General features: G+C 58.9%; 2 protein-coding genes across 2 annotated transcripts in view; both read left to right on the plus strand.

The window, feature by feature from the left end:
* Positions 1–2931, plus strand: part of RNF157 (ring finger protein 157) — a 79497-nt gene extending 76566 nt beyond the window's left edge. The window contains exon 20 of the mRNA XM_061174812.1: positions 1225–2931. Coding sequence (XP_061030795.1) covers positions 1225–1346 — 122 coding nt within the window. The 3' untranslated portion in view covers positions 1347–2931. The remainder of the gene's footprint in view (positions 1–1224) is intronic.
* Positions 2932–5286: 2355 nt separating this feature from the next.
* FOXJ1 (forkhead box J1) lies at positions 5287–9610 on the plus strand. The gene is made up of 3 exons (XM_061174814.1): positions 5287–5394; positions 5966–6629; positions 8313–9610. The coding sequence occupies exons 2-3, from the start codon at positions 6132–6134 to the stop codon at positions 9078–9080; spliced, it is 1266 nt and encodes a 421-aa protein (XP_061030797.1). The 5' UTR covers positions 5287–5394; positions 5966–6131; the 3' UTR covers positions 9081–9610.
* The last annotated feature ends 9599 nt before the right edge of the window (positions 9611–19209 follow it).

Here is a 19209-nt window from a genome sequence, read left to right on the forward strand (position 1 = left end):
TTTCGGAGCATACTGGACCCCATCTGGCTTGGCGGGGGCGGCCTTCTGGGGCAGGTGCTGGGAGAGGCAGCTCAGCAGTCCTCGGCCAGAGGATGGAAGGCTTTCCCCAACCTCAGGGGGTTAGGGCTTCATCCTCTCCCCTTGGAAGGGGCATCTCGCTGCACTGGAGGGAATGAATCAGATGGAGCCAGTCTGTGGGCTGGGAGGACGACTCGGGGGAGATGAGTGTGGCCTGAACAAGGCCTGGGGGCGGCTGGTTGTCGCGCACATTCTGTGAGTCAGGCGCCCTGCTCAGCGCTCTCCCATGTCACCTCGCTTAGTCTCACAGCACCCCTGGGGGGTAAGTACTCATCTCCCATCTGATGGATGGGAAAACCAGGGCTCCAAGTACAGTGACCTGCCCAGGGTCACACAGTCAGTACGTTACAAGCTGGGGCTGTACCCCAGTTTTCTGACTACAGATTTAGACATTACTAGAGCTTGAACAAGCAGGAGGTCATGATGGATTGGATACAGAGCACAAAGGAGAGAGAAGCACCAAGAGTGGGTTTCCAGCAAGGGCAGCGGGTGCTTCTCGTGCAGGAACTGCAGTACATGGGGGGAAGATGATGAGTTTCGTGGATGGTACCCGGGGGACCCCAAAGCTCTGGAGCTAATGTCTTCTGGGGTTGGTGGCACCAGCTGATAGCAAATCTCGGTGGGCTGTTTGGGTGCAGAAAGAGAGGAACAGCTGTCACTCTGTTCTCCCCCATGCCATTTGGTCCCTGGCACCCTGCTGGGCAGCCAGTCACTTCCTGCCCCACCCTGGCCCCCACAGCAAACACTAACTCTGAGCCCAAACTAACACCCTCTTCTTCCTCCCTCCCCTTCACCTCCTCCTGCTCTCGTGAAAGTCTCAGCTAGACTCAGTTTCTTTTCCTGGTCCGCTGTAACACTTAGGCAAACTTCAAGACCAAATAAAGATACAAAAGTGGATCCTAGGGCAAGCTCACAAAACAAGGACCATCCTGCATGTCCCTCCATCAGTGGGCCACAGTGGCCATGACTGTCCCTAGCCCAGTGGGCGCCACTGCTCCCAAGTTTCACGTGCTGTGGTTTGCACCCTGTGGGAGTCCAAGATAATGTGCATTCTGCCAGTTTTCGTGCCAAACTCCCGGGCTGTCCTGCCACAGACACCATCTGGACCAAACCAAAGGTCCGGTAACCTTCCTTTCCTCTTCTCAGGTGCCTGGCAGGCTGATGACAACGTGGTCAGTCGTCGGAACACGCAGCGCCGACGCTTATCTTCCGGCAGCCTGGAGGACCCCGAGAACAGGCTCTGCGTGTGGGGTCCTTTGGCCATCTGAGAGCCCTAGCCCCTGTACCAGGGCTCTCCTCCCGTCCTCACATCCCATCCTGGCCTCACGGCACCACTGACCTCCTGGGCATCCTCAGCAAGACACATGGAGACTTTTTAGACCCACGTGAAAGCTGGATGCTGAGGGCACCTGCCCCTTCTCCCAGACTCATCTTCTTCCGCAACCGTGATCCTTCCCCTCTCAGAAGGGACCGGAAGCCTCTTTTCTCCTTGTGGGCTAAAGCCACTCAATGAACTGCAGCTCATGAGACCCTTGCAGAGACTCTCTGGAATGCTTCCACTGTATCTTGATCTTCAGGTGGAGCTGTGGTCCACGGACTGGTTAATTTCTTGTGCATCTTTTTTTCTCCTTAGGAGGTAGACCAAGAAGACTCAAGAGTTTGGGTGACTTCATAACAAACACCCATCTGGCATTTTCTAGTCTCTGGGACATCATAACCAATCTGAAACGTGCAATTTGGGGTGGGGTTGGGGGATGACTCCTGTGAGAAGGGAAAGCCATATTGCACTGTAAGTGGGGTTTCCCTCAAAATGCATTAGGAGCTCCTTTCTCAAGGACAAGAAGCAGTGGCAACCATCAGAAGGCTGGTTGGGAAAACGGTTCTTGCTTCTGGTAGCAGAGGCTGTGCCTCGTGTGTCTGTCTGCTTGACAGAGGCCTTGAATCTGAGAATCCCTCAGTTAAATGATTACCTGCCGGGGAGTTATTTATGATCAGGTGCACTTAGGAAGGCCTGGGGCTCCATCCTAAGGTGACACTGCAAAAGCATTTTTTACCCCCTCTATGTACCAGGCACTTGTTAGGAACTGTCGTATATTACCACGTTTCATCACTACCACCCTGTCAGGTGGCATTCTTATCCCTGCTGCCCCCGTCTCCACCCCGCTTTTCTTAAATAGTTGAAGAAATAGGCTGAGAGAGGGGTGGACCGGTGGTTCTCATTTGGTGCCCAGGAACCCCAAAGGAGGTTGGGGGAAGGGCTGAGCTGGGGTCATTGGTGGTCTGGGAGGCTCCCCACCCCACCGGTTTTCCTCCCCTGTCCTCCAGATCAGCTGAGCCTGGTGGGGGGAGGGGGAGGTACTGCCTTCCATAGGCTCATTAGAGATTTAGAGATATTGTTGTTCAAGTCACATGTCCACCCCACCTCAGTCCAGTGTAGGGCATATAAATAACAGCCTGAAACAGCAAGACCGTAAGCTGTTGGCTGTTCGTCTCTCAACACTAGTGTTATCAGTGGATTCCTCATAGCTCTCTGATAGATGCATTGTCTGCTGGCTTTTGGAAGAGGCGGTTGTGTAGTGGAGCATGAGATTGAGAAGCAAAGTGGGATCCAACAGTTTGTGAGGCTGAGATGTGACAGAGCCCTAGGCTGTGCCCACCATGATGGCCTGAATTAGTAGTTGGAATTGTTGCCCTAGAAGAGCTTTTCAGGGTCCTTCCCAAGGCCTCAGAGAGAGCCCAGTGCTGGGGGATCTTTGGCACCTCCTGTGTGGCTTCTTTGCGCCGCCAGGGGGGTGGTGACCCTCACTGCCTGGTGGTTGTGCTTCACATCCTGCCCTGGGGGGTGGGCGGGGGGGAGGCCTGTGGTCCTGACAGACACTACATGAGCCAAGCCTGAATCTCAGCTTCTGCCTTGAGTTCCCGTGTCCACCCGCTCTGATATCCTGCAGTGGACTCTGCTGTTTCAGGCCCCATTTAATGTCCTTTCTTTCCCCGAAACATTCTTACAGCCCCTTTCATATTGAAGATTCAAGCAATAACCCCACTTCCTGATTTCCTTGAAGTCTGAGCCTGAGAAGCACTAGGGAAGGGGGCGCTCCCTTAGCCTGGGGTGGTGGCGTACAGATCCACCTCCTCTCCCGGCAGGTAGTATTCACAGCGTGGTGTTACCTGAGATGAAGGAGATGCAGGTAAACAGTAGCCACAGTAGCCAGGAACCCTAAGAGGAAGCCACTGTCTTCACCCTTTCGGGAAGGTCTCTCTTCTCCCAGGAAGAGGCTCAGAGAGATTCCTCAAGGCCTTGCTTCCATAACCAAAACATACCTGGGTGAGAAATGGCCCTTCACTCCTGTTTCTCAGACAGTTCCTGCTCTCTCCCCCATCCCCTCACCTCTTTGCCCTCATTTAGCTCTTTGGCAAGCAGAAATATCCCATCCAAAAGGGCTGGGATCAGGGAACAGGGCACAGAGCCTGGTCAGGGAACAGGGCAGCTGCCCCAGCCATCTTCTGGAGACAGTCATGTTGTTAGCAGCTGACCCAGAGAGAATGTGACGGGGCCTGGCTTCTCACACAAGGACACAGACTAACCGGAGGCCTGGGGCTCCTTCCTGCCACACTCAGGTCGGAGCTCACCTATGAGCTCGCTTCCAAGTGGTGTGGTGATCCCAGCCTTCTCACAGAGCCCTTTTTCCTTCTCCTCCCCAGTCCCATCCCACCAGAGGTCATGCCCACGCTGGGGCATCTCCTGGGCACAGATCCACACACATTAAGCCATCTCACCTGGGGAGAGTTTGTGTCCTGTTCACCTGACCTTGGCATGCTGGTTGCTCACTTTGCTTTAGGATCTGCACACCTAGTGTGTGTAAGTATGTGTGTACTGTGCCATCTGTGTACCCCTCACTCCCTGGAGTACACTCATGGGCACACTACAGTGGGGACGTCAAGGATGCAATATTTATGGATTGCTGCATGATTCTTAAAAATGAATAAAACTGTTCACAAGGGAAGGAGAGCTGTTAACTGTGCAGTTGGCTTATTTGTGAAAGTTTCTGTCCGACGTTCTCCAGCACGCTTTAATACTTTTACTCAAGACAAGCTGGACATGGAGGAGTGAGAGAGGGCAAGGGGTAGGGAAAGACGTGTTTCTGGGTGGGAGTTGGTGTACCATCCCCTGGGCACAGCTCCTGCGCAGAGGCCTGATAAGGAACCCTCACACCCTCCGCCCCGCTTCAACCGGAGAACTTCCAAGTGCAGCTCCTCAATAATTGAAGAGCAGGAAAGCTGGTGACTGGAGTGAGGCTGGGGGAAGGGAGGAGGAAGGACCACAGTCCACCGTTAGTCTGTCACTTAAAGGTTGGTGAAATTAATGGGGCAAATGACCCCAGTAAGAGAATTTGACAAGTCCACGGCTTTTCTGGGTTTCACCCACCGGCTCTGCTTCCTCGGCTATCTGGAAAGGAGGGAGAGCACTTCCGAAGAAGCCTCTGGAATGTCAGCTTCTGGGAATCTTGCTGAGGACGGGGCGGGGAGGGAGCGCTTACCGGGAAACACTGGATTACCCTAGCCACCTTGGGGTGTCTGCGACCGGTGCTGCGGTTTCTGCGGACCTGAGCGGCAGGTGGCATCGGAGAGTCAGACCTGCTTGCGGGCACCAAGACGACACTCGGTCGGGAGACAGGGACAGGCCGCAGAAACGTGAGGAAGTGCCACTCGCAGCCCAGAGGAGAGGAAAGGAAACCCCCAAGCATGCACCCAGCCTTGGCCCCCGCGCCACGGGCTGCGTCCCAGGAGCCGTCGGCACCTCTGAGCAGCCCAGATGGGAAGGGGGTGGGGCGGGAGTACGGTTCCCGCGGCGAACTGCTCGCCGGGGGCTCCGGGGCCTCTGCGGGAGCGCCGAGCCGCGCGCCTCTCCGAGCCCTGCGCGGGGCCCTCGGGCGGGAATGCGCGGAGCCGGGACGCGGTGGCGGTTAGGGGGCTGGGTGGCGCGGGAGAGGGCGGCAGGAGGGAGTTCGAAGAGAGTTACCGCCTGAGAGAGTGGTAAGAGCCCGCGGTCTCCTTGGAGACACCCTGACCAATGGCAGAAGCGGAAGCTGTTTATATGGGCGGAGCGTCGCCATGGCAGCAGGAGAAGCCTTCCGAGCGGCTACTTAATGCCCGTCCCCGGGCCGCTGGCGTTCAGAGAGGCGCCGTCGGGCGTGGGGGGCGACGAGGATTGCTGGCTGGGCCCTCGAGCTGGGGGCAGAGAGCCGCGGTGGGGGTGGGCGGTGGGAGGAACTTCTTCGAGAACCTTCCTTTGGCCCGGGCTGCGCTCTGAGCCAGGTAAGGGACGGGGAGGGCTGCAGGCCGTGGGAAGGGAGGGCGTCGGTACCAGCCCGCTCTCCCATCCGTCCCCGACGGAAGTGGTGGGCCCGGGGACTGACATCAGAGGAGTTTGGGGGACACTCACTTCCCGCCCCCTTATAACTCTGTTTTGTTTCCTTCCTTCCCCTTGATCCCCATCCTAATATCCCTTTTCAAAGATCAGACGACCTCCCCCGACCCCCGCCCCGTCGTACTGCCCTCCTGGACTCTCTCGCCCCATTTCCATTTGTTGTGGAGGGAGAGAGGGGGGTTAATTTCCCGCTTTGAGGGAGAACGGGGTGGCCTCGCATGCCCCTACACTATTCCCTCGTTTGGCTAATTAAGTCTCCTCTAAAAGATCAAAGAGGAAAAGAGCGAGGCGAACCCCGTGGGGGTCGGACCCCCGGGCACAGCTTCTGTTTCCCAGACCTCGGCAGTAAAAGATCCTCCCCAGCTGCGGGAACGATTTTAGTAAGAGCCTCCCCCTTCGCACACACTCTCCCCTCGGGGGTGGGGAAAGAGGGCTCAGTTCCCGCTATGGTCCCCGCAGGCACCACATTCAGTTCGGAGGAGGTTACCCCCGGATCGCGGGATGGAAGCACGCTTCCGGGAGGCTGTGTAACTGAAGCCGCCGGAGTCAGCGGGCCGGAGAGCTCGGCGGCCACCTCTGCTCGGCTCGTGGATGTTGACCGCCCCCTCGGAGAGTCCCCGCAGATATGGCGGAGAGCTGGCTACGCGTCTCGGGAGCAGGGGCAGCGGAGGAGGCCGGACCGGAAGGCGGCCTGGAGGAGCCCGACGCCCTGGATGACAGCCTGACCAGCCTGCAGTGGCTGCAGGAATTCTCTATTCTCAACGCCAAGGCCCCCGCCCTGCCTTCGGGGGGCACCGACCCCCACGGCTACCACCAGGTGCCAGGCTCGGCCGCGCCGGGGTCTCCCCTGGCGGCCGACCCCGCCTGCCTGGGACAGCCGCACACGCCCGGCAAGCCCACGTCCTCGTGCACGTCGCGGAGCGCCCCCCCGGGGCTGCAGGCCCCGCCTCCCGACGACGTGGACTACGCCACCAACCCGCAAGTGAAGCCGCCCTACTCATATGCCACGCTCATCTGCATGGCCATGCAGGCCAGCAAGGCCACCAAGATCACCCTGTCGGCCATCTACAAGTGGATCACGGACAACTTCTGCTACTTCCGCCACGCTGATCCCACCTGGCAGGTAGGGGAGGCCCTCCCTCCCTCCCCACGCCCGCGCGGACTGGATTCACATCCCAGATCCGCAGGCCGAGTAGGCGCGGTACAGCCAGGGCCCCGAGAGAGGAAGGCCGTCGAGGAAGGACCTCGAGAGAGCCCAGTGCTTGGACTGCCGCCCCTTTGACCTCAGAGAGGGAGGGGGAAGGATGTGCAGAGGGCTTTAGGGGCGCCGACATAGAGGTGCAAGTGGGAAAAACTTGTCACTCATTCAGCAGGCTCAGCCCAAAGACCAGGGCTGAACTATGCGTGGGCACAGCCCCCCAGGGTAGGTTGATGGACTGAGGGACACATTTTTGTCCCAAGTCCTAGAATTCCTAGACACTGCCCTACTCCAGGTCAGTTTGTCAGGGCCTGACTGGAGGCAGGAACAGGAGCATCGTTCCTGCCAGGCTCTGCATCCTGCCTGGTTTCAGTCGGCTGGAGGGGGTCTGGGAGGGGAGAGGGGCGTGCTGTGGGGTGTGAAGGCCAGCTGTGTCCCAGTGGAAGGGCTACGGGGCCTTCCTAAAGCTGCTGTGCCAGCCCCCACCCCAACCCCTCCCTAGTTTCCTGCCTACACTTCTCCCCCTCTTTTCATCAACCTCCCCGGGGGGACAATTACCTCAGCCAGGTGCTTTCCACAGGGGCTCTTGCCTCCCACACTGGCTTCATGTTCCAAGTCTCCGGAACCTGGCACAGAGCAGCCAAGGGGCCCAGGCCACCGTGTAAACATCCCAGTCTTGCCAGGGGGCACTACTCACCTGCCGGCCCCACCGACCAGGCCCCAGACCCCTGTGCCCCAGCGTGGTTTGGACTGTGCACCCAGGCATGAACAAGGCAGGATGGTGATTCAAGGCTGGGCACACACTGCCCTGAGCATCTTCGACCATCAGGATCGGGGGCTACTTGGGGACAGAGACCCTGAGGATGCACAGATCCTTCCCTGTGGCACAGGTCACAGGATCACAGTTCCAAGCTATTCCACGTTTGCTTGGGCCCTGACCCTGGGGCAGGTACCATTTGTAACCTTGGTGAGAAAGCAGAGACCCTCCACCCCCCCGACCCTACCCCAAGCCTGAGAGGCCCCAGGAATGAGCGCTATGCTCTTGGCTGGGTAATAATCAACTGAGGCCTCAGAGCCTGGGGTGGGAGGAGGGGGACATGGGGGGTGAGGGCCCAGGCCAGCAGCCGGCTCTGCAAACAAGGAAAGTCATCAGATCCTCCCACACTCCATCCCCCCACACACACACACCCTCACACCCACTCACTCATTTCACAAACAGAGAAGGCCAGCCAGGCCCAGGCAGAGGGAGATGGCCGTCCAGGCCCTGGGGGAGCCAAGGCCTTTGGCCAGAGGCCGCAAGCGGCGGGGTAAGGGAGGGAGGGCAGGACAGGGTGGCAGTGAGAGCCACCCTGCGGCTCAGGGCTCGGATGACTGAGCAGGCAGATATCCTGGCAACAGGGAACAAAAGCCCCCGACAGCACTCCCAGCTCCTGGTGCCCCGTGGCTTGTGTCCCAGAGCCTCCTGGTCGGAGCAGCGCCTCTGTCTCCCCTGCTCCCATTGGAGAGATTGTGGTGGCAGGGCTGGCAGTGGCTCTGGGCGCCCCCCCCATCACTGACCCCACCCACTCACCCAGCTGTCTTCCTTCTCTCCTGTCTCCCTGTGTCCAGAACTCCATCCGCCACAACCTGTCCCTGAACAAGTGCTTCATCAAGGTGCCTCGGGAGAAGGACGAGCCAGGCAAGGGGGGCTTCTGGCGCATCGACCCCCAGTACGCCGAGCGGCTGCTGAGTGGGGCCTTCAAGAAGCGGCGGCTGCCCCCAGTCCACATTCACCCGGCCTTTGCCCGCCAGGCCGCGCCGGAGCCCAGCTCCGCCCCGTGGGCCGGGCCACTGACCGTGAACACCGAGGCCCAGCAGCTGCTGCGGGAGTTCGAGGAGGCCACTGGGGAGGCGGGCTGGGGTGCGGGCGAGGGCAGGCTGGGGCATAAGCGTAAACAGCCGCTGCCCAAGCGGGTGGCCAAGGTCCCGCGGCCCTCCAGCACCCTGCTGCTGACCCAGGAGGAGCAGGGCGAGCTGGAACCCCTCAAGGGCAACTTTGACTGGGAGGCCATCTTCGACGCCGGCACGCTGGGCGGGGAGCTGGGCACGCTGGAGGCCTTGGAGCTGAGCCCGCCGCTGAGCCCCGCCTCGCATGGGGACGTGGACCTCACCGTCCACGGCCGCCACATCGACTGCCCTGTTACCTGGGGGCCGCCGGTAGAGCAGGCTACCGACAGCCTGGACTTCGACGAGACCTTCCTGGCCACATCCTTCCTGCAGCACCCCTGGGACGAGAGCGGCAGTAGCTGCCTGCCCCCCGAGCCCCTCTTTGAGGCCGGGGATGCCACCCTGGCCTCTGACCTGCACGACTGGGCCAGCATGGGCGCCTTCTTGTAAGAAGCCACGCCCTGCCCCACCTCCAGACAGCGCCCAAGTCTGGGCCCAGACTTTCCCCGCCCCTGCCAGTGCAGGCCCATGGACACCCTACCGCCCAGGCAGGGGCTGGGCCAGGTCACCCCACGAGGCCACACGGCCCCCAGCCCAGGCCATCCTCAGATTCTAGTCCAGCAGGCTGAGAATTGGGGCCCAGGACCAAAATTGCTGCCTCCGCTCCCCAGCCCCCCATACACACAGTGTTTCATTGATCCACTTCTTCCCTGCCCCAGGGACACGCTAAGGGCCCTGCACTATGAGAGCTGCGGCTTGGAGGGGCCCTGGCCAAGCTGGAAGCATCAGTACAGGGCCCGGCCCGCCCCAGAGCATCTTGGCTTCGAAGCTTCTCTCTCTCCCGCTCTCCTCCCCAGGTCTCTATCCAGAGAAAGTTCCCAGGTACAACAAATGCTGATTAGGTGACTGCAAATTAACACCCTAGAGGCCTCTCTGGGCAGAGCTTCCCTGGGGCTGGGGCCGGCAGTATGTGGGGCGGAGCTAGGGGGAGGGGGGGAAGAGAGAGGAGACAGAAACGAGGCCGGGGTGCCGGGTGGAGCCAGGAGATTTTCTAAGGCCTCTGGGGTCTTCTGGCTTCATCCCTAGAGGTGGGGCAGAGGGTATATATCCCTAATCTTTGAGCCCAACTTGAGGCTGAGAGCAGCGGGGAGTTGGGGTTCTGGGGGTTAGGGGCCGGGGCAGCCAAGCTGCAGAGGGAAAGGGGACAGACAGACTAATGTAGTGAGTGTAGCTATAGCTGAGGCTTAACTGGGAGGGACGCAGTGCTTGCTAGAACCACTGGGACCAGGAAGGGGGAACGGCCCTGTGCCCTTGCTTGCACTCCTGCGGGGGAGTGTCTTGCTCCACCCTAAGCCACCTGGGCTGCATCCCACATCCACCCTCCTGCCCCATTGGGCAATTTAACCTTTTTCATGGAAAGTTATTTACAATAAAAAAATTTTTAAAAATAAAATTTTAAAAAATCTCAAAATGGACCTGCTTGCAACTTTCTCTGGGGAAAAGCATGGGCCAGTTTTGGGGAGGCCAAGGCCCAAGGGGGAATGGCTGGGAGGAAGATGGGGGGCACCAAAGGCCTGCAGAGTGCCCCCTGATGCACTCCCCATGATCTCTGGGTCCCCAGAGAGAAAGGGGCTGAGAGGCAGCCCTCGGGGGTCCCCTGCAGCCAGGGCCTCGGCACCTCTATCTGTGCAATGGGGAGACTACCCACAGCCCCCAGCAGCAGGCGGCATAGGAGGCACAGCCCCCTCCCTGGCCCTGGGGACTCACAAAGGCCGAGCTTGCCCAGGGCTCGGCTCACGTCCCCCACCTCGCCCACCTCGAGGGCCTGCCCAGGCTCGCCTGCGGTCCTCGCCTGGGCCTGTCTCCAGCTCCTCCCTCCCTTGGTCCCTTCCTGAAGGGACAGGGTGTGAGGTCAGAGGGCCCCAGCCCCTGGGGCCCCACTTGCCACCCTGGGGTTCATTCACCCCGCCCAGCGCCTTCCCTCCAATGCAGGTTGGGGCTGAGGGAGGCCATCAGGGAAGACGGAAGACGGGGTGCCTAGACCCTATAGCTCCAGCCTGTGAGGAACCAACGTACCAGAGTTCTGATGGGGAAACTGAGGCACAGCAAATATGTGACACTCAGCAGGCACCTTTCAACCCCCTCACCCCAGCTTTGCCTGGAACCCATCTCTCCCCCGAGCCCGCACCTGGCCCCGCCAGCACGCCCTTGTGGTGCACAGCCCCTTCCCCCAGCACTCACGCGCGCGCGCCCACACACACGCACACACACACACAGGCACTGTCCTACACAATCCTGCCCAGCCTCCACAGGCCCCTTTCTCCTGAAGCCCCTTTCTTTCCTTGCACTCGAGGCTGGCTCCAGGCCAACCTGGCATTCCCCCGCCAACTTGCTGCTTTCACTTGCTAATTATTCCAAATATTTCAGAAGGGTGCACACACTGCAGGGCCAGCCGGGTTGGGGCCTTACCGAGCTCAGAAGCCAGCCCATCCCTCTCCCCACCACCCACCGGCCTTCCCCCCCACGCTCCCCAGCACTGGGGGAACATGGGGGCTCCAGCCTCTCCACTGGCCCCCAGGATCAGCCTCCAGCCCCCGCCCAAAGGGGTATACCCTGGATTGACAGGTGGGGCCTGCCACTGTGCCCCCTCCTCACCCTCTGCCTGGGCCCATGCTGGGGGAAGAGGGGCAAGGTCAGGGGCTGGCAGAACTGCCTGCCAGGTAAGGAAAGGCTGAAGAAGCTTCTGGCTGCCAGGAAGAATCACCAGGAGCTCCTGAAAATGCCTGGGACTAGCGTCTCTGGGGGCGGGACCCAGACACTGGCACTTTTAAGGGTCCGTGGATGCTGCCAACGAGCAGCCAAAGCTAAGAGGGGGCTCCGAAGGGGCCGGAACACAGGGCTTCACACACCCTTTCAGCAGGCAGCATTTGGGGGGTGGCGGTTGAAGGGGCGGGAAGCGTGAGTGGATCCCGTCCCTCCTATTCATCCCTGCCCTGGCCCTTGGCTGGGTGGCTTTTTAAAAAAGACGTTCAGTGACTCCGTATTTATTTATAGATTCAATGTAATCCCAGTCAATATATATTTTGCACCATTAACAGTAAGTTGCAGACAGGATGCCCCATTAGCGCTAGTTACTTTAGTGTGTATTTCCTTAGAACAAGGACACGCCTCCATAATCCACCATCACAATCAGGAAATTAACATTGACCTGGTAATCCCATCTAACCGCAGACCCCATTCACATCTTGCAGATCACCCCAGTAATGCTCCTCTCCATTCCAGCATCCCAATCCAGGACCCCATGTTGCACTGAGTTGTCCTTTCTCTTTTGCACTGAGTGGCTTTGAGCCCATGACTCAAGCTCTCTCTGAGCAGGTTTTGCATTTCCTTTGATCTCCACTTTTGAGGTGAGAAGCCCTTCAGCCACTTCACCCTCAGGTGTGGTACAGTCCCTTCCCAAAGCAAGAAGCCACCTTTCTGTCTCCTAACTTTCCACCTCTTCCCTCCCCTCCCTCCCCCATGTATCCCCAGCCAGGAAAGGGATGAGGGGGGAAAGGGCAGGAACTCAGACTTTGGGGACCCTCCCCATCTGCCCAGAGTACATCCTGTTCCACGGGACAGGCCACCCCCAGCTCCAGTGACTGGAAGGCCCCCGGGATGGGATTCCATGCTGGCCTGAAGCAAATGGGCCAGGCCTCCTGGAGAGCTGAGCTGCAGGCAGGAAGCACTCTTCTCCCCGCTCCGCCCCCCTCAACATACTGGGGACCCAGACTTGCAGAAGGAAGCAGGTGAGCTGGAGGGCAGGAAAGAAGGCCTGTGAGGGCGGGTGGGAGGAGATGGTCAGGAGTCAGGCGAGCTTCCATCCTGGGCTGAGGCCCAAAGGTAAACAGGTGTATTTGGACTCCCGGCAGGGGGGAGTGGGCTGGCCCTGCGGGGCAGGCCTGGGCCTGTCAGGGGTGGGGCTGTGGAGAGGGGCTGCATTAACAATGGGGTGGGAGAGTGGCCCCAGGTCCTGCTGACATTCTTGTGTGATGAAGAGGAAAACACAGGTGACAAGGGAGGGGAGGCACCAGGACAGGGGAGGGCGCTTTGTGAGGCCACCCAGGCTGGGCCTGTGCTGGTCAGTGTGAGCCAAGGAGGGGCATGGAAGCCCTGGGGGGTCATCTTCCTCCTGGGGCACATGTGTCCAGCCCACTCTGAGGCTCCCAGGTGGGACAGGTCAGAGCCACCGAGACTGGCGTGCTCGGGCCTGAGCTTTCCCTGTGAGTGCCAGGAACAGGGAGGGAGCAGCTGAAGGGCACAGTCCCCCAGAAGCCAACCAGGCTGAGCGGCAGGGAGGGGAGGAGGGGTACACATTAACCAAGGCAGGAGAGGGGGCCTCAGGTCTCGCTGCTGCCCCCCACTCCAGCTCCCAGCAGAGCCCTGTCACCCAGACGCTGATCTGAGGGCAGGACAGCAGCCTGGGTCCGAGCCCCAGACCCCTTTCCCCTTGAAGAAAGCAGCTCGCTGAGCTCCCCGGAAAGCAAGAGTTCCAGGAAGTGGGGAGCGCAGGCTGCTTGCATACATCCCACCCTACCCACGGACCCCAAGACCCTTTGAAGCCACAGTGGATTGCCGGCAGCCCTTCCAGGGCTGCTATTCACCCAGGGAATTAAGCTGAGGCTGAGAGGCTGCCAACTGTTCTCCCCCCTTCACCCAGCCACCCCTCTTCTGTCAGTGGCTCTGCCCCCTTGCCCAGACCACCCTGCGCCCCCTTCCTGCCTCACTCTTCGTACCAAGCCCTATCCCCAACCCTAGTGGCATCCCAGTTCCCTCCAACTTGCCTAAAGTTAACTGTGGGCAGGGGGAGGTTGGGGGGGCAGGGTGGCATGCAGACCCCGCCTCTGAGAGTTTCAGTCTCAGAAGCCCATGAGTCTGCAGACCCCTGTGGGCAGATAACCTGCCGCATTCCTACATTTGCTACATCCAGCACAGGGCCCAGCGTTTTAAGTATTGAATGAATGAATGAGCTGCTGAACAGATCGTCAAAAGGTAGAAAAACAGCCAAGTCGCCTTGGAAAAATGTGACTGCAGACAGTAAACACTAAGGGGTTCTCGGTCACTGGGCCCCGGGTGCTTCCTGATGCCCCCAGGGGTGCAGAGCATTCAGCCAGGGGGGCCTCTGAGGAAACCCCATACTGCCCTGTTCTGGAAACAATTAAGAGACCCCCTTGCTGACTCTGTGGGCTTGGGTGAGGTAATAAAAGAGGGAGTAGGGCCCTGAGTGCCAGCTGAAGCTTGAGTGGGACATGTGGCTGGTGTGAGCCAGGTGAGGGGGGAGGGAGAGGGGATACGGGACAAGAGGGAAGGGATGGAGGGCAGGGGAGAGGCCTGGCCTTTCTCATTCTCATCTGCTCCTCTGGTCCCCAACTCCCCTGGAGCCTAGGCCCTGGGAATAAGGATCACAGAGGCCCGAGATGCAGGGTCGGTGCGGTGAAACCAGCATTCAACCCCTTCACACACATATCTTTTATTACCCCACCCAAGTCCACAGGGTCAGCAAATGGCCTTTGACACGTTTGCACCCGACAACAAGGTCACCAGGTCAGAGCTGTGCCCAGCTCAGCTGTCCCTGCTGGGCCCACCCCACTGTGCACCAGGACAGGCCCTGGGGCCACTGAGCTTGACAGCTGTGGAGCCCAGCTACTCAGGGTCCAAGCTGGGGCTGGGAGCTCTGTGAGGGGCCCGAGAGCCCCTGGTGCCTGCTGTTTGGCTAAAGATGAAGCCTGGCCTGATGGAGACGGCCCGGGAGGCTGGGCCCAGAGCTGGCACTGTGCCACAAGGCCGGGTGGGCTTGGGCCCACAGTTCAAGGCCAGTTTGGGAGAGAAGGGTGGGGTGTCCAGGTGTGGCAGGTGGACCTCACAAGGGGCCGGGGCTCAACCCCCAGCCACATTCCCCGGCCCTATTTCATGTGTGGGTTCTATTGCGAGGGGGATTAAGGGTCTCCCAGGCAAAGAGGAAGAGAAACAGCAACTAGGCCCAATGACCTCCATGCAGGGAGAAGTGGGTCACGAAGAGAGGGCAATCCCCACCCTGGCCCCCCACCCAAACGCTCAGCTCAAAGGCCCTGCCACCCTTGGGCCCAGGAAGCTTTTATCTGAAGGACAAGTCGCCTCCCAGACCCCTCCACGAAGATGACCCGTGGTGACCTCCAAAGGGACTTGGGAAGAGACAGGTATAAGTGACAACCAAAGATGTGGCTACAAAATGAAAATGAATCCCACCTGGAGAAATGGAGGACAGTGTGAAGGAGTGGAGAGTGACAGACATTTGCTGAATTCACAGGGAATGAATAACCATATGAATTAGTAAATGAAGTGGAGCCATTTGGGGGAGGGGGGAGATGACAATGGCGTTAGTCCTGTCCTGTGGAGGTCACCCCAGGTTATGCAGTGGAGATGGTGGAATCTGTTGGTAAACAAATATGATGCTCAAAACCGGAAGGAGACAGAGCCAGGACTAAGACACAGTCCCAAGGGACCTGGTGAAGGTAAAGGCTGCAGCCCAGGTGCACAGACTCTTCCAGAAGGGAGACCAGAGAGGAGAGCAGAGAGTAAGGAGCCTGGAGAAGGGCCACCATTAGGGCAGGAGGGAGCCCCCTCCCCCACCCCCTCCCCCCCCTCCTCGCCCCCTACACACACCTACACAGACGCACCTGTTCCTGGCTGGCCCCGCCCCATGGAGCCTGCAGTGAGAGTCAACAGGCCAGAGTGGGCTCCAGAAGGAAGGAAGCCAGCATTCGCCCAGGAAGGCCTGTGGCCTCCCACAGGGCATTTCATTAGCACGACAGGGGTAGAACCCAGAGTCTGAGAGCAGGCAGCAAACTCTGAGCTCAGATCAGGGTGAAAGGAAGGAGAGGGCGGGCAGTGGTTAAGACAGGACCAAGGGAAGCTTTTTTAAGATGGGGTGACCTGCGTGTGCTTGAAGGAAGGAAGGGGCTAGCCCGGGGAGAGGGTGAATTGCAGATGCTGGGGAGACGGGATGCTGGGAGAGCAAGGACGGACCCTTCTGGTGGGAGCAGGAGGAAGAGGGTCTCAGAGGAGGTAGGAAGGGTGAGCTCTGCCCCAGCCCGGGGCAGTGGTCACTCTGCAGTGCCTCTTGTTTGTAGAGGGAAGAAGAAGGTGGCAGGGCGGGGGTGGGGTGAGGAGCAGGGGGGGCGGGGGCTGTGCCGGGATGCGCAAGAGGATTGTGGGGACCTCTGGTTCCAGCTCCAGCTAGTGGGCAGCGCAATGGGAGTAAGGAGGGAGGAGAGATCTGGAGAGACATGGGAGGGCACTCAGGAGCCGGGGACACGAAAAGGAGGAACAGGAACAAGGGGAGGCCAGCCTTGGCCCTTGAGACTCTGCAACGTGCCGGCCCTGCCGGCACGTCTGCCTCCAGCTGGCAGGACTCAGGGGGATTCCCAGCTGCGGGGAGGAAGGCCAGGGTCCCAGGTGCTGGAAACCCTGGTCAGTCATCACCTGGTTACTTGGTCAATGTTTCCTTTCACCTGTGGACCTGAGTCTGCATGGACACAAAGATGGGTGAGACCTGTTCTTAGAGAGATTTCCCAACCCACTGAGCTGGGTGGCGGGGTGGTCTTGCCAGGACAACTCTCCAATTTCACTCCCACGATCAGGCAGAGGGGTTTTCTCAGGGCTCGGAGGCCACAACAAGAGATGACTGGTGACTGGTGGCCGGCGGTGCGATCGTCCCCTGAGTGGGGAAAGCAGCATGAAAGAGAAGGGAAGGGGGGGAGTTAGGCTGGGGGTACAGAGAGTTTGAGGCACACGTGGCACAGTTGAGGGGTGGCTGAGAGGCTTCCGGGTAATGAAGGATGGTTCTAGGAGACTCAGCTTGGAAAAGGAACCACACTGTGTGAGCAGAGCCCAGTCAGCCCCTCCTGGCCCCTCCACTCCCCAAGCAACAACCACTAATTCGATTTCTACCGCCATAGGTCAGTTTTTCCTCTTCTAGAATTTCATATAAATGGCATCATACACTTTTACTCTGTGTTTGGCTTCTTTCACTGAACACATTTATTTTTGAAATTTAACTATGTTGTCACATGCATCAGTAGTTTGTTCCTTTTCACGGCTGAGTAGTATTCCATCAGATGACTATAGCAATTTGTTTATCCATTCTCCACTAGATGGATACCTGGGCTGCTTCCAGTTTGGGGCTATTGCAAATGAAGCTGCTATGAACATTCTTGTACAAGGTTTTTTTTGTTGTTGTTTTGTTTTTTTTGCTGTTGTTTTGTTTTTTTTGCTGTACCACACGGCACACGGGATCTTAGTTCCCCGACCAGTGATCGAACTTGTGCCCCCTGCAGTGGAAGTGCGGAGTCTTAACCACTGGACCGCCAGAGAAGTCTCAGGGTTTTTTAAAAAAATCCTTTTCATTTGAATGGGGCTTGGGAAGAGAAGACATAAACATGTGTGGCCCAGCTGCCATGCTTCACTGGACTCTGCTGAGTTGATTCTTAAAAGGGTCAGCAGGGGTATCCAGCAAGACGCAGAGAGGACAGGAGTTATGGGCAGAAGGAGAGGAGGTGGGAAAGGGCATGCAGGTGGACACCCAGCTGGCTGGCTCACTGCAGGGCAAGGTTAGTGAGACTCTTCTCAAGTACACTTCTGGCCATGTCACTCATCTGTTGAGAACCCTACAATGACTTCCCTCGCCTACAGAAGACTCTAAACACCATCAAGATCCGCCCCTGCTCGCCACTCATCTTCCCACCTACCCCTCCCTCCGTGATCAGTCACACTGATGTATCGCCCAGAATCACTGTTTCCTCCCTCTGTCCCCTACCCCTGCCCTCTGCCCTGCGCGAACACCCTCCCACTCTCCCCCTTCACCTGCGTAACTTTTCAGGACCTAGTTTCAGGGTCCCATCGTGAGTCCCCAGCTGCGGTCCCCCAGCTGGAAGGACCCTAACATCCTGGTAGAACTCACACCAACCCTTTCCGCACTTCTGCTTGAGAAGGCAGTTGGTTACACATATTGGGGTCCCCGGACTGGTACCCGAATTGAGGACAGCACCAGCAGGGCCACATCCTCAAGGAAGGGTGGGGCAGGCTGGAGCAGTGTCCCCAGCCAATGGCTCTGCCTCCAGCTGGCCAGAGTTCCGGAAAGCCCACCCACCATGGTCCGCTCTTGACCCTGAGCCCTTTTATTTGGTGGATCTAGAACTCAGTTTGGGGGATGACCTCCATCACAACCCCTTTTCCTTCTTCACCCCAGCAGTCTGTTGCATGACTCAAGGTCAGAGGACAAGTGCTGGGGGTTCTGTCCTCCTCCTGCCCGGTGCTCATGCGCTTCCCCTGCTGCCAGCACAGACTGCCCAACTCGGGGATCCTGGCTGCTGTCTGGAATTCAAGTTTGTTGGGGAAGGTCTTGGGCTGAGCCCTGAGCTCCAGGAGCCCACCACATCAGCTGGCTGGGCCTCTGGCAGACCCCAGGATCTGCAAGCCCAGATTCCGGGGGATGAAGGGGCAACGCTGGGCTGTTTGCTCCCTCTGCGGGAGCGAGGGGGCAGCTGGAATGGTCCTCAGTCATAGAGGCATAGACCTTAATCTGCAGGAAGTATTAGGAGCCTTCTGGTGTCACCTGCAGAAGAGGAAACTAAGGCACAGAGAGAGGACCCAGCTCTGAGGATGTCAGCACAGATGAGGTTGGCTTCTCCTGGGCGCTGTTGGCTGGGGGACCCATCTGGACATCTGCCACCTCTCCACCCACTGCCGCCCTCCAGCGCCCTTTATTTCACCACGTTGGCAGCATGGGCCTCTCCTGCTGGATTGGGAGCCCCAGGAAGGCAGAGGCAGTGCCTGGTTCTCCATGGCACCTGCCAGGAGTTGGGAGTGGCACATGGTGTGTGCTCAACAGAGCACGGCGGAATGGATGGAGGGGGTGGGAGTGCACGCCCCAATTCTCACAGTGACTTAGATCCAGAAGCCAGCACTCTGAGCTGGGCAGACAGTGGAGAGCCAGAGGAAAGGCACCTCGGCCTGTCTTCCCTGCCCTCAGGGACCCCAGGCCTTGCCTCCCAGCTCACCCCTCTTCCTTGGCCTTATTAAAAAGCCCTTGCCGAAGATGTGATTGTGTGTGGTGCCCTGCCGGTGGTGTACACGGAGAACCGCATTTGCCCGTCACTGGTCTCTGTGCTCATTCACTCATTCAACAAATCTCAGACAGACGGGAAGACCCTTCCATTGGGTGTGGAGGGCACGGACACAACAGAAGACCAAACCCACAGAGCAAGTGGGTCCCAAGAGTGCACCAGGGGACTTCCCTGGTGGTCCAGTGGTTAGGACTCTGCACTTCCACTGCAGGGGGCCCAGGTTTGATCCCTGGTCCGGGAACTAAGATCCCCCAAGCCATGCACAGCCAAAAAAAAAAGATTGCACCGGGGATGTCCCCCTTCCCAGGCAGGGTCATCTCACTCAATCCCCTGCCTCAGGGCAGCTATCAAGTCAGGGAAAGAGGCCTCCTGGTTTCCCATGGCAAAGGCAGGATCCATCAGTCCTCAGCACCTTTGGGGGAAGACCTGGCACTCAG

The sequence above is a fragment of the Eubalaena glacialis genome, chromosome 19 (genome assembly GCF_028564815.1).
Source record: "Eubalaena glacialis isolate mEubGla1 chromosome 19, mEubGla1.1.hap2.+ XY, whole genome shotgun sequence".
In the NCBI taxonomy this organism is placed as follows: Eukaryota; Metazoa; Chordata; class Mammalia; order Artiodactyla; family Balaenidae; genus Eubalaena; species Eubalaena glacialis.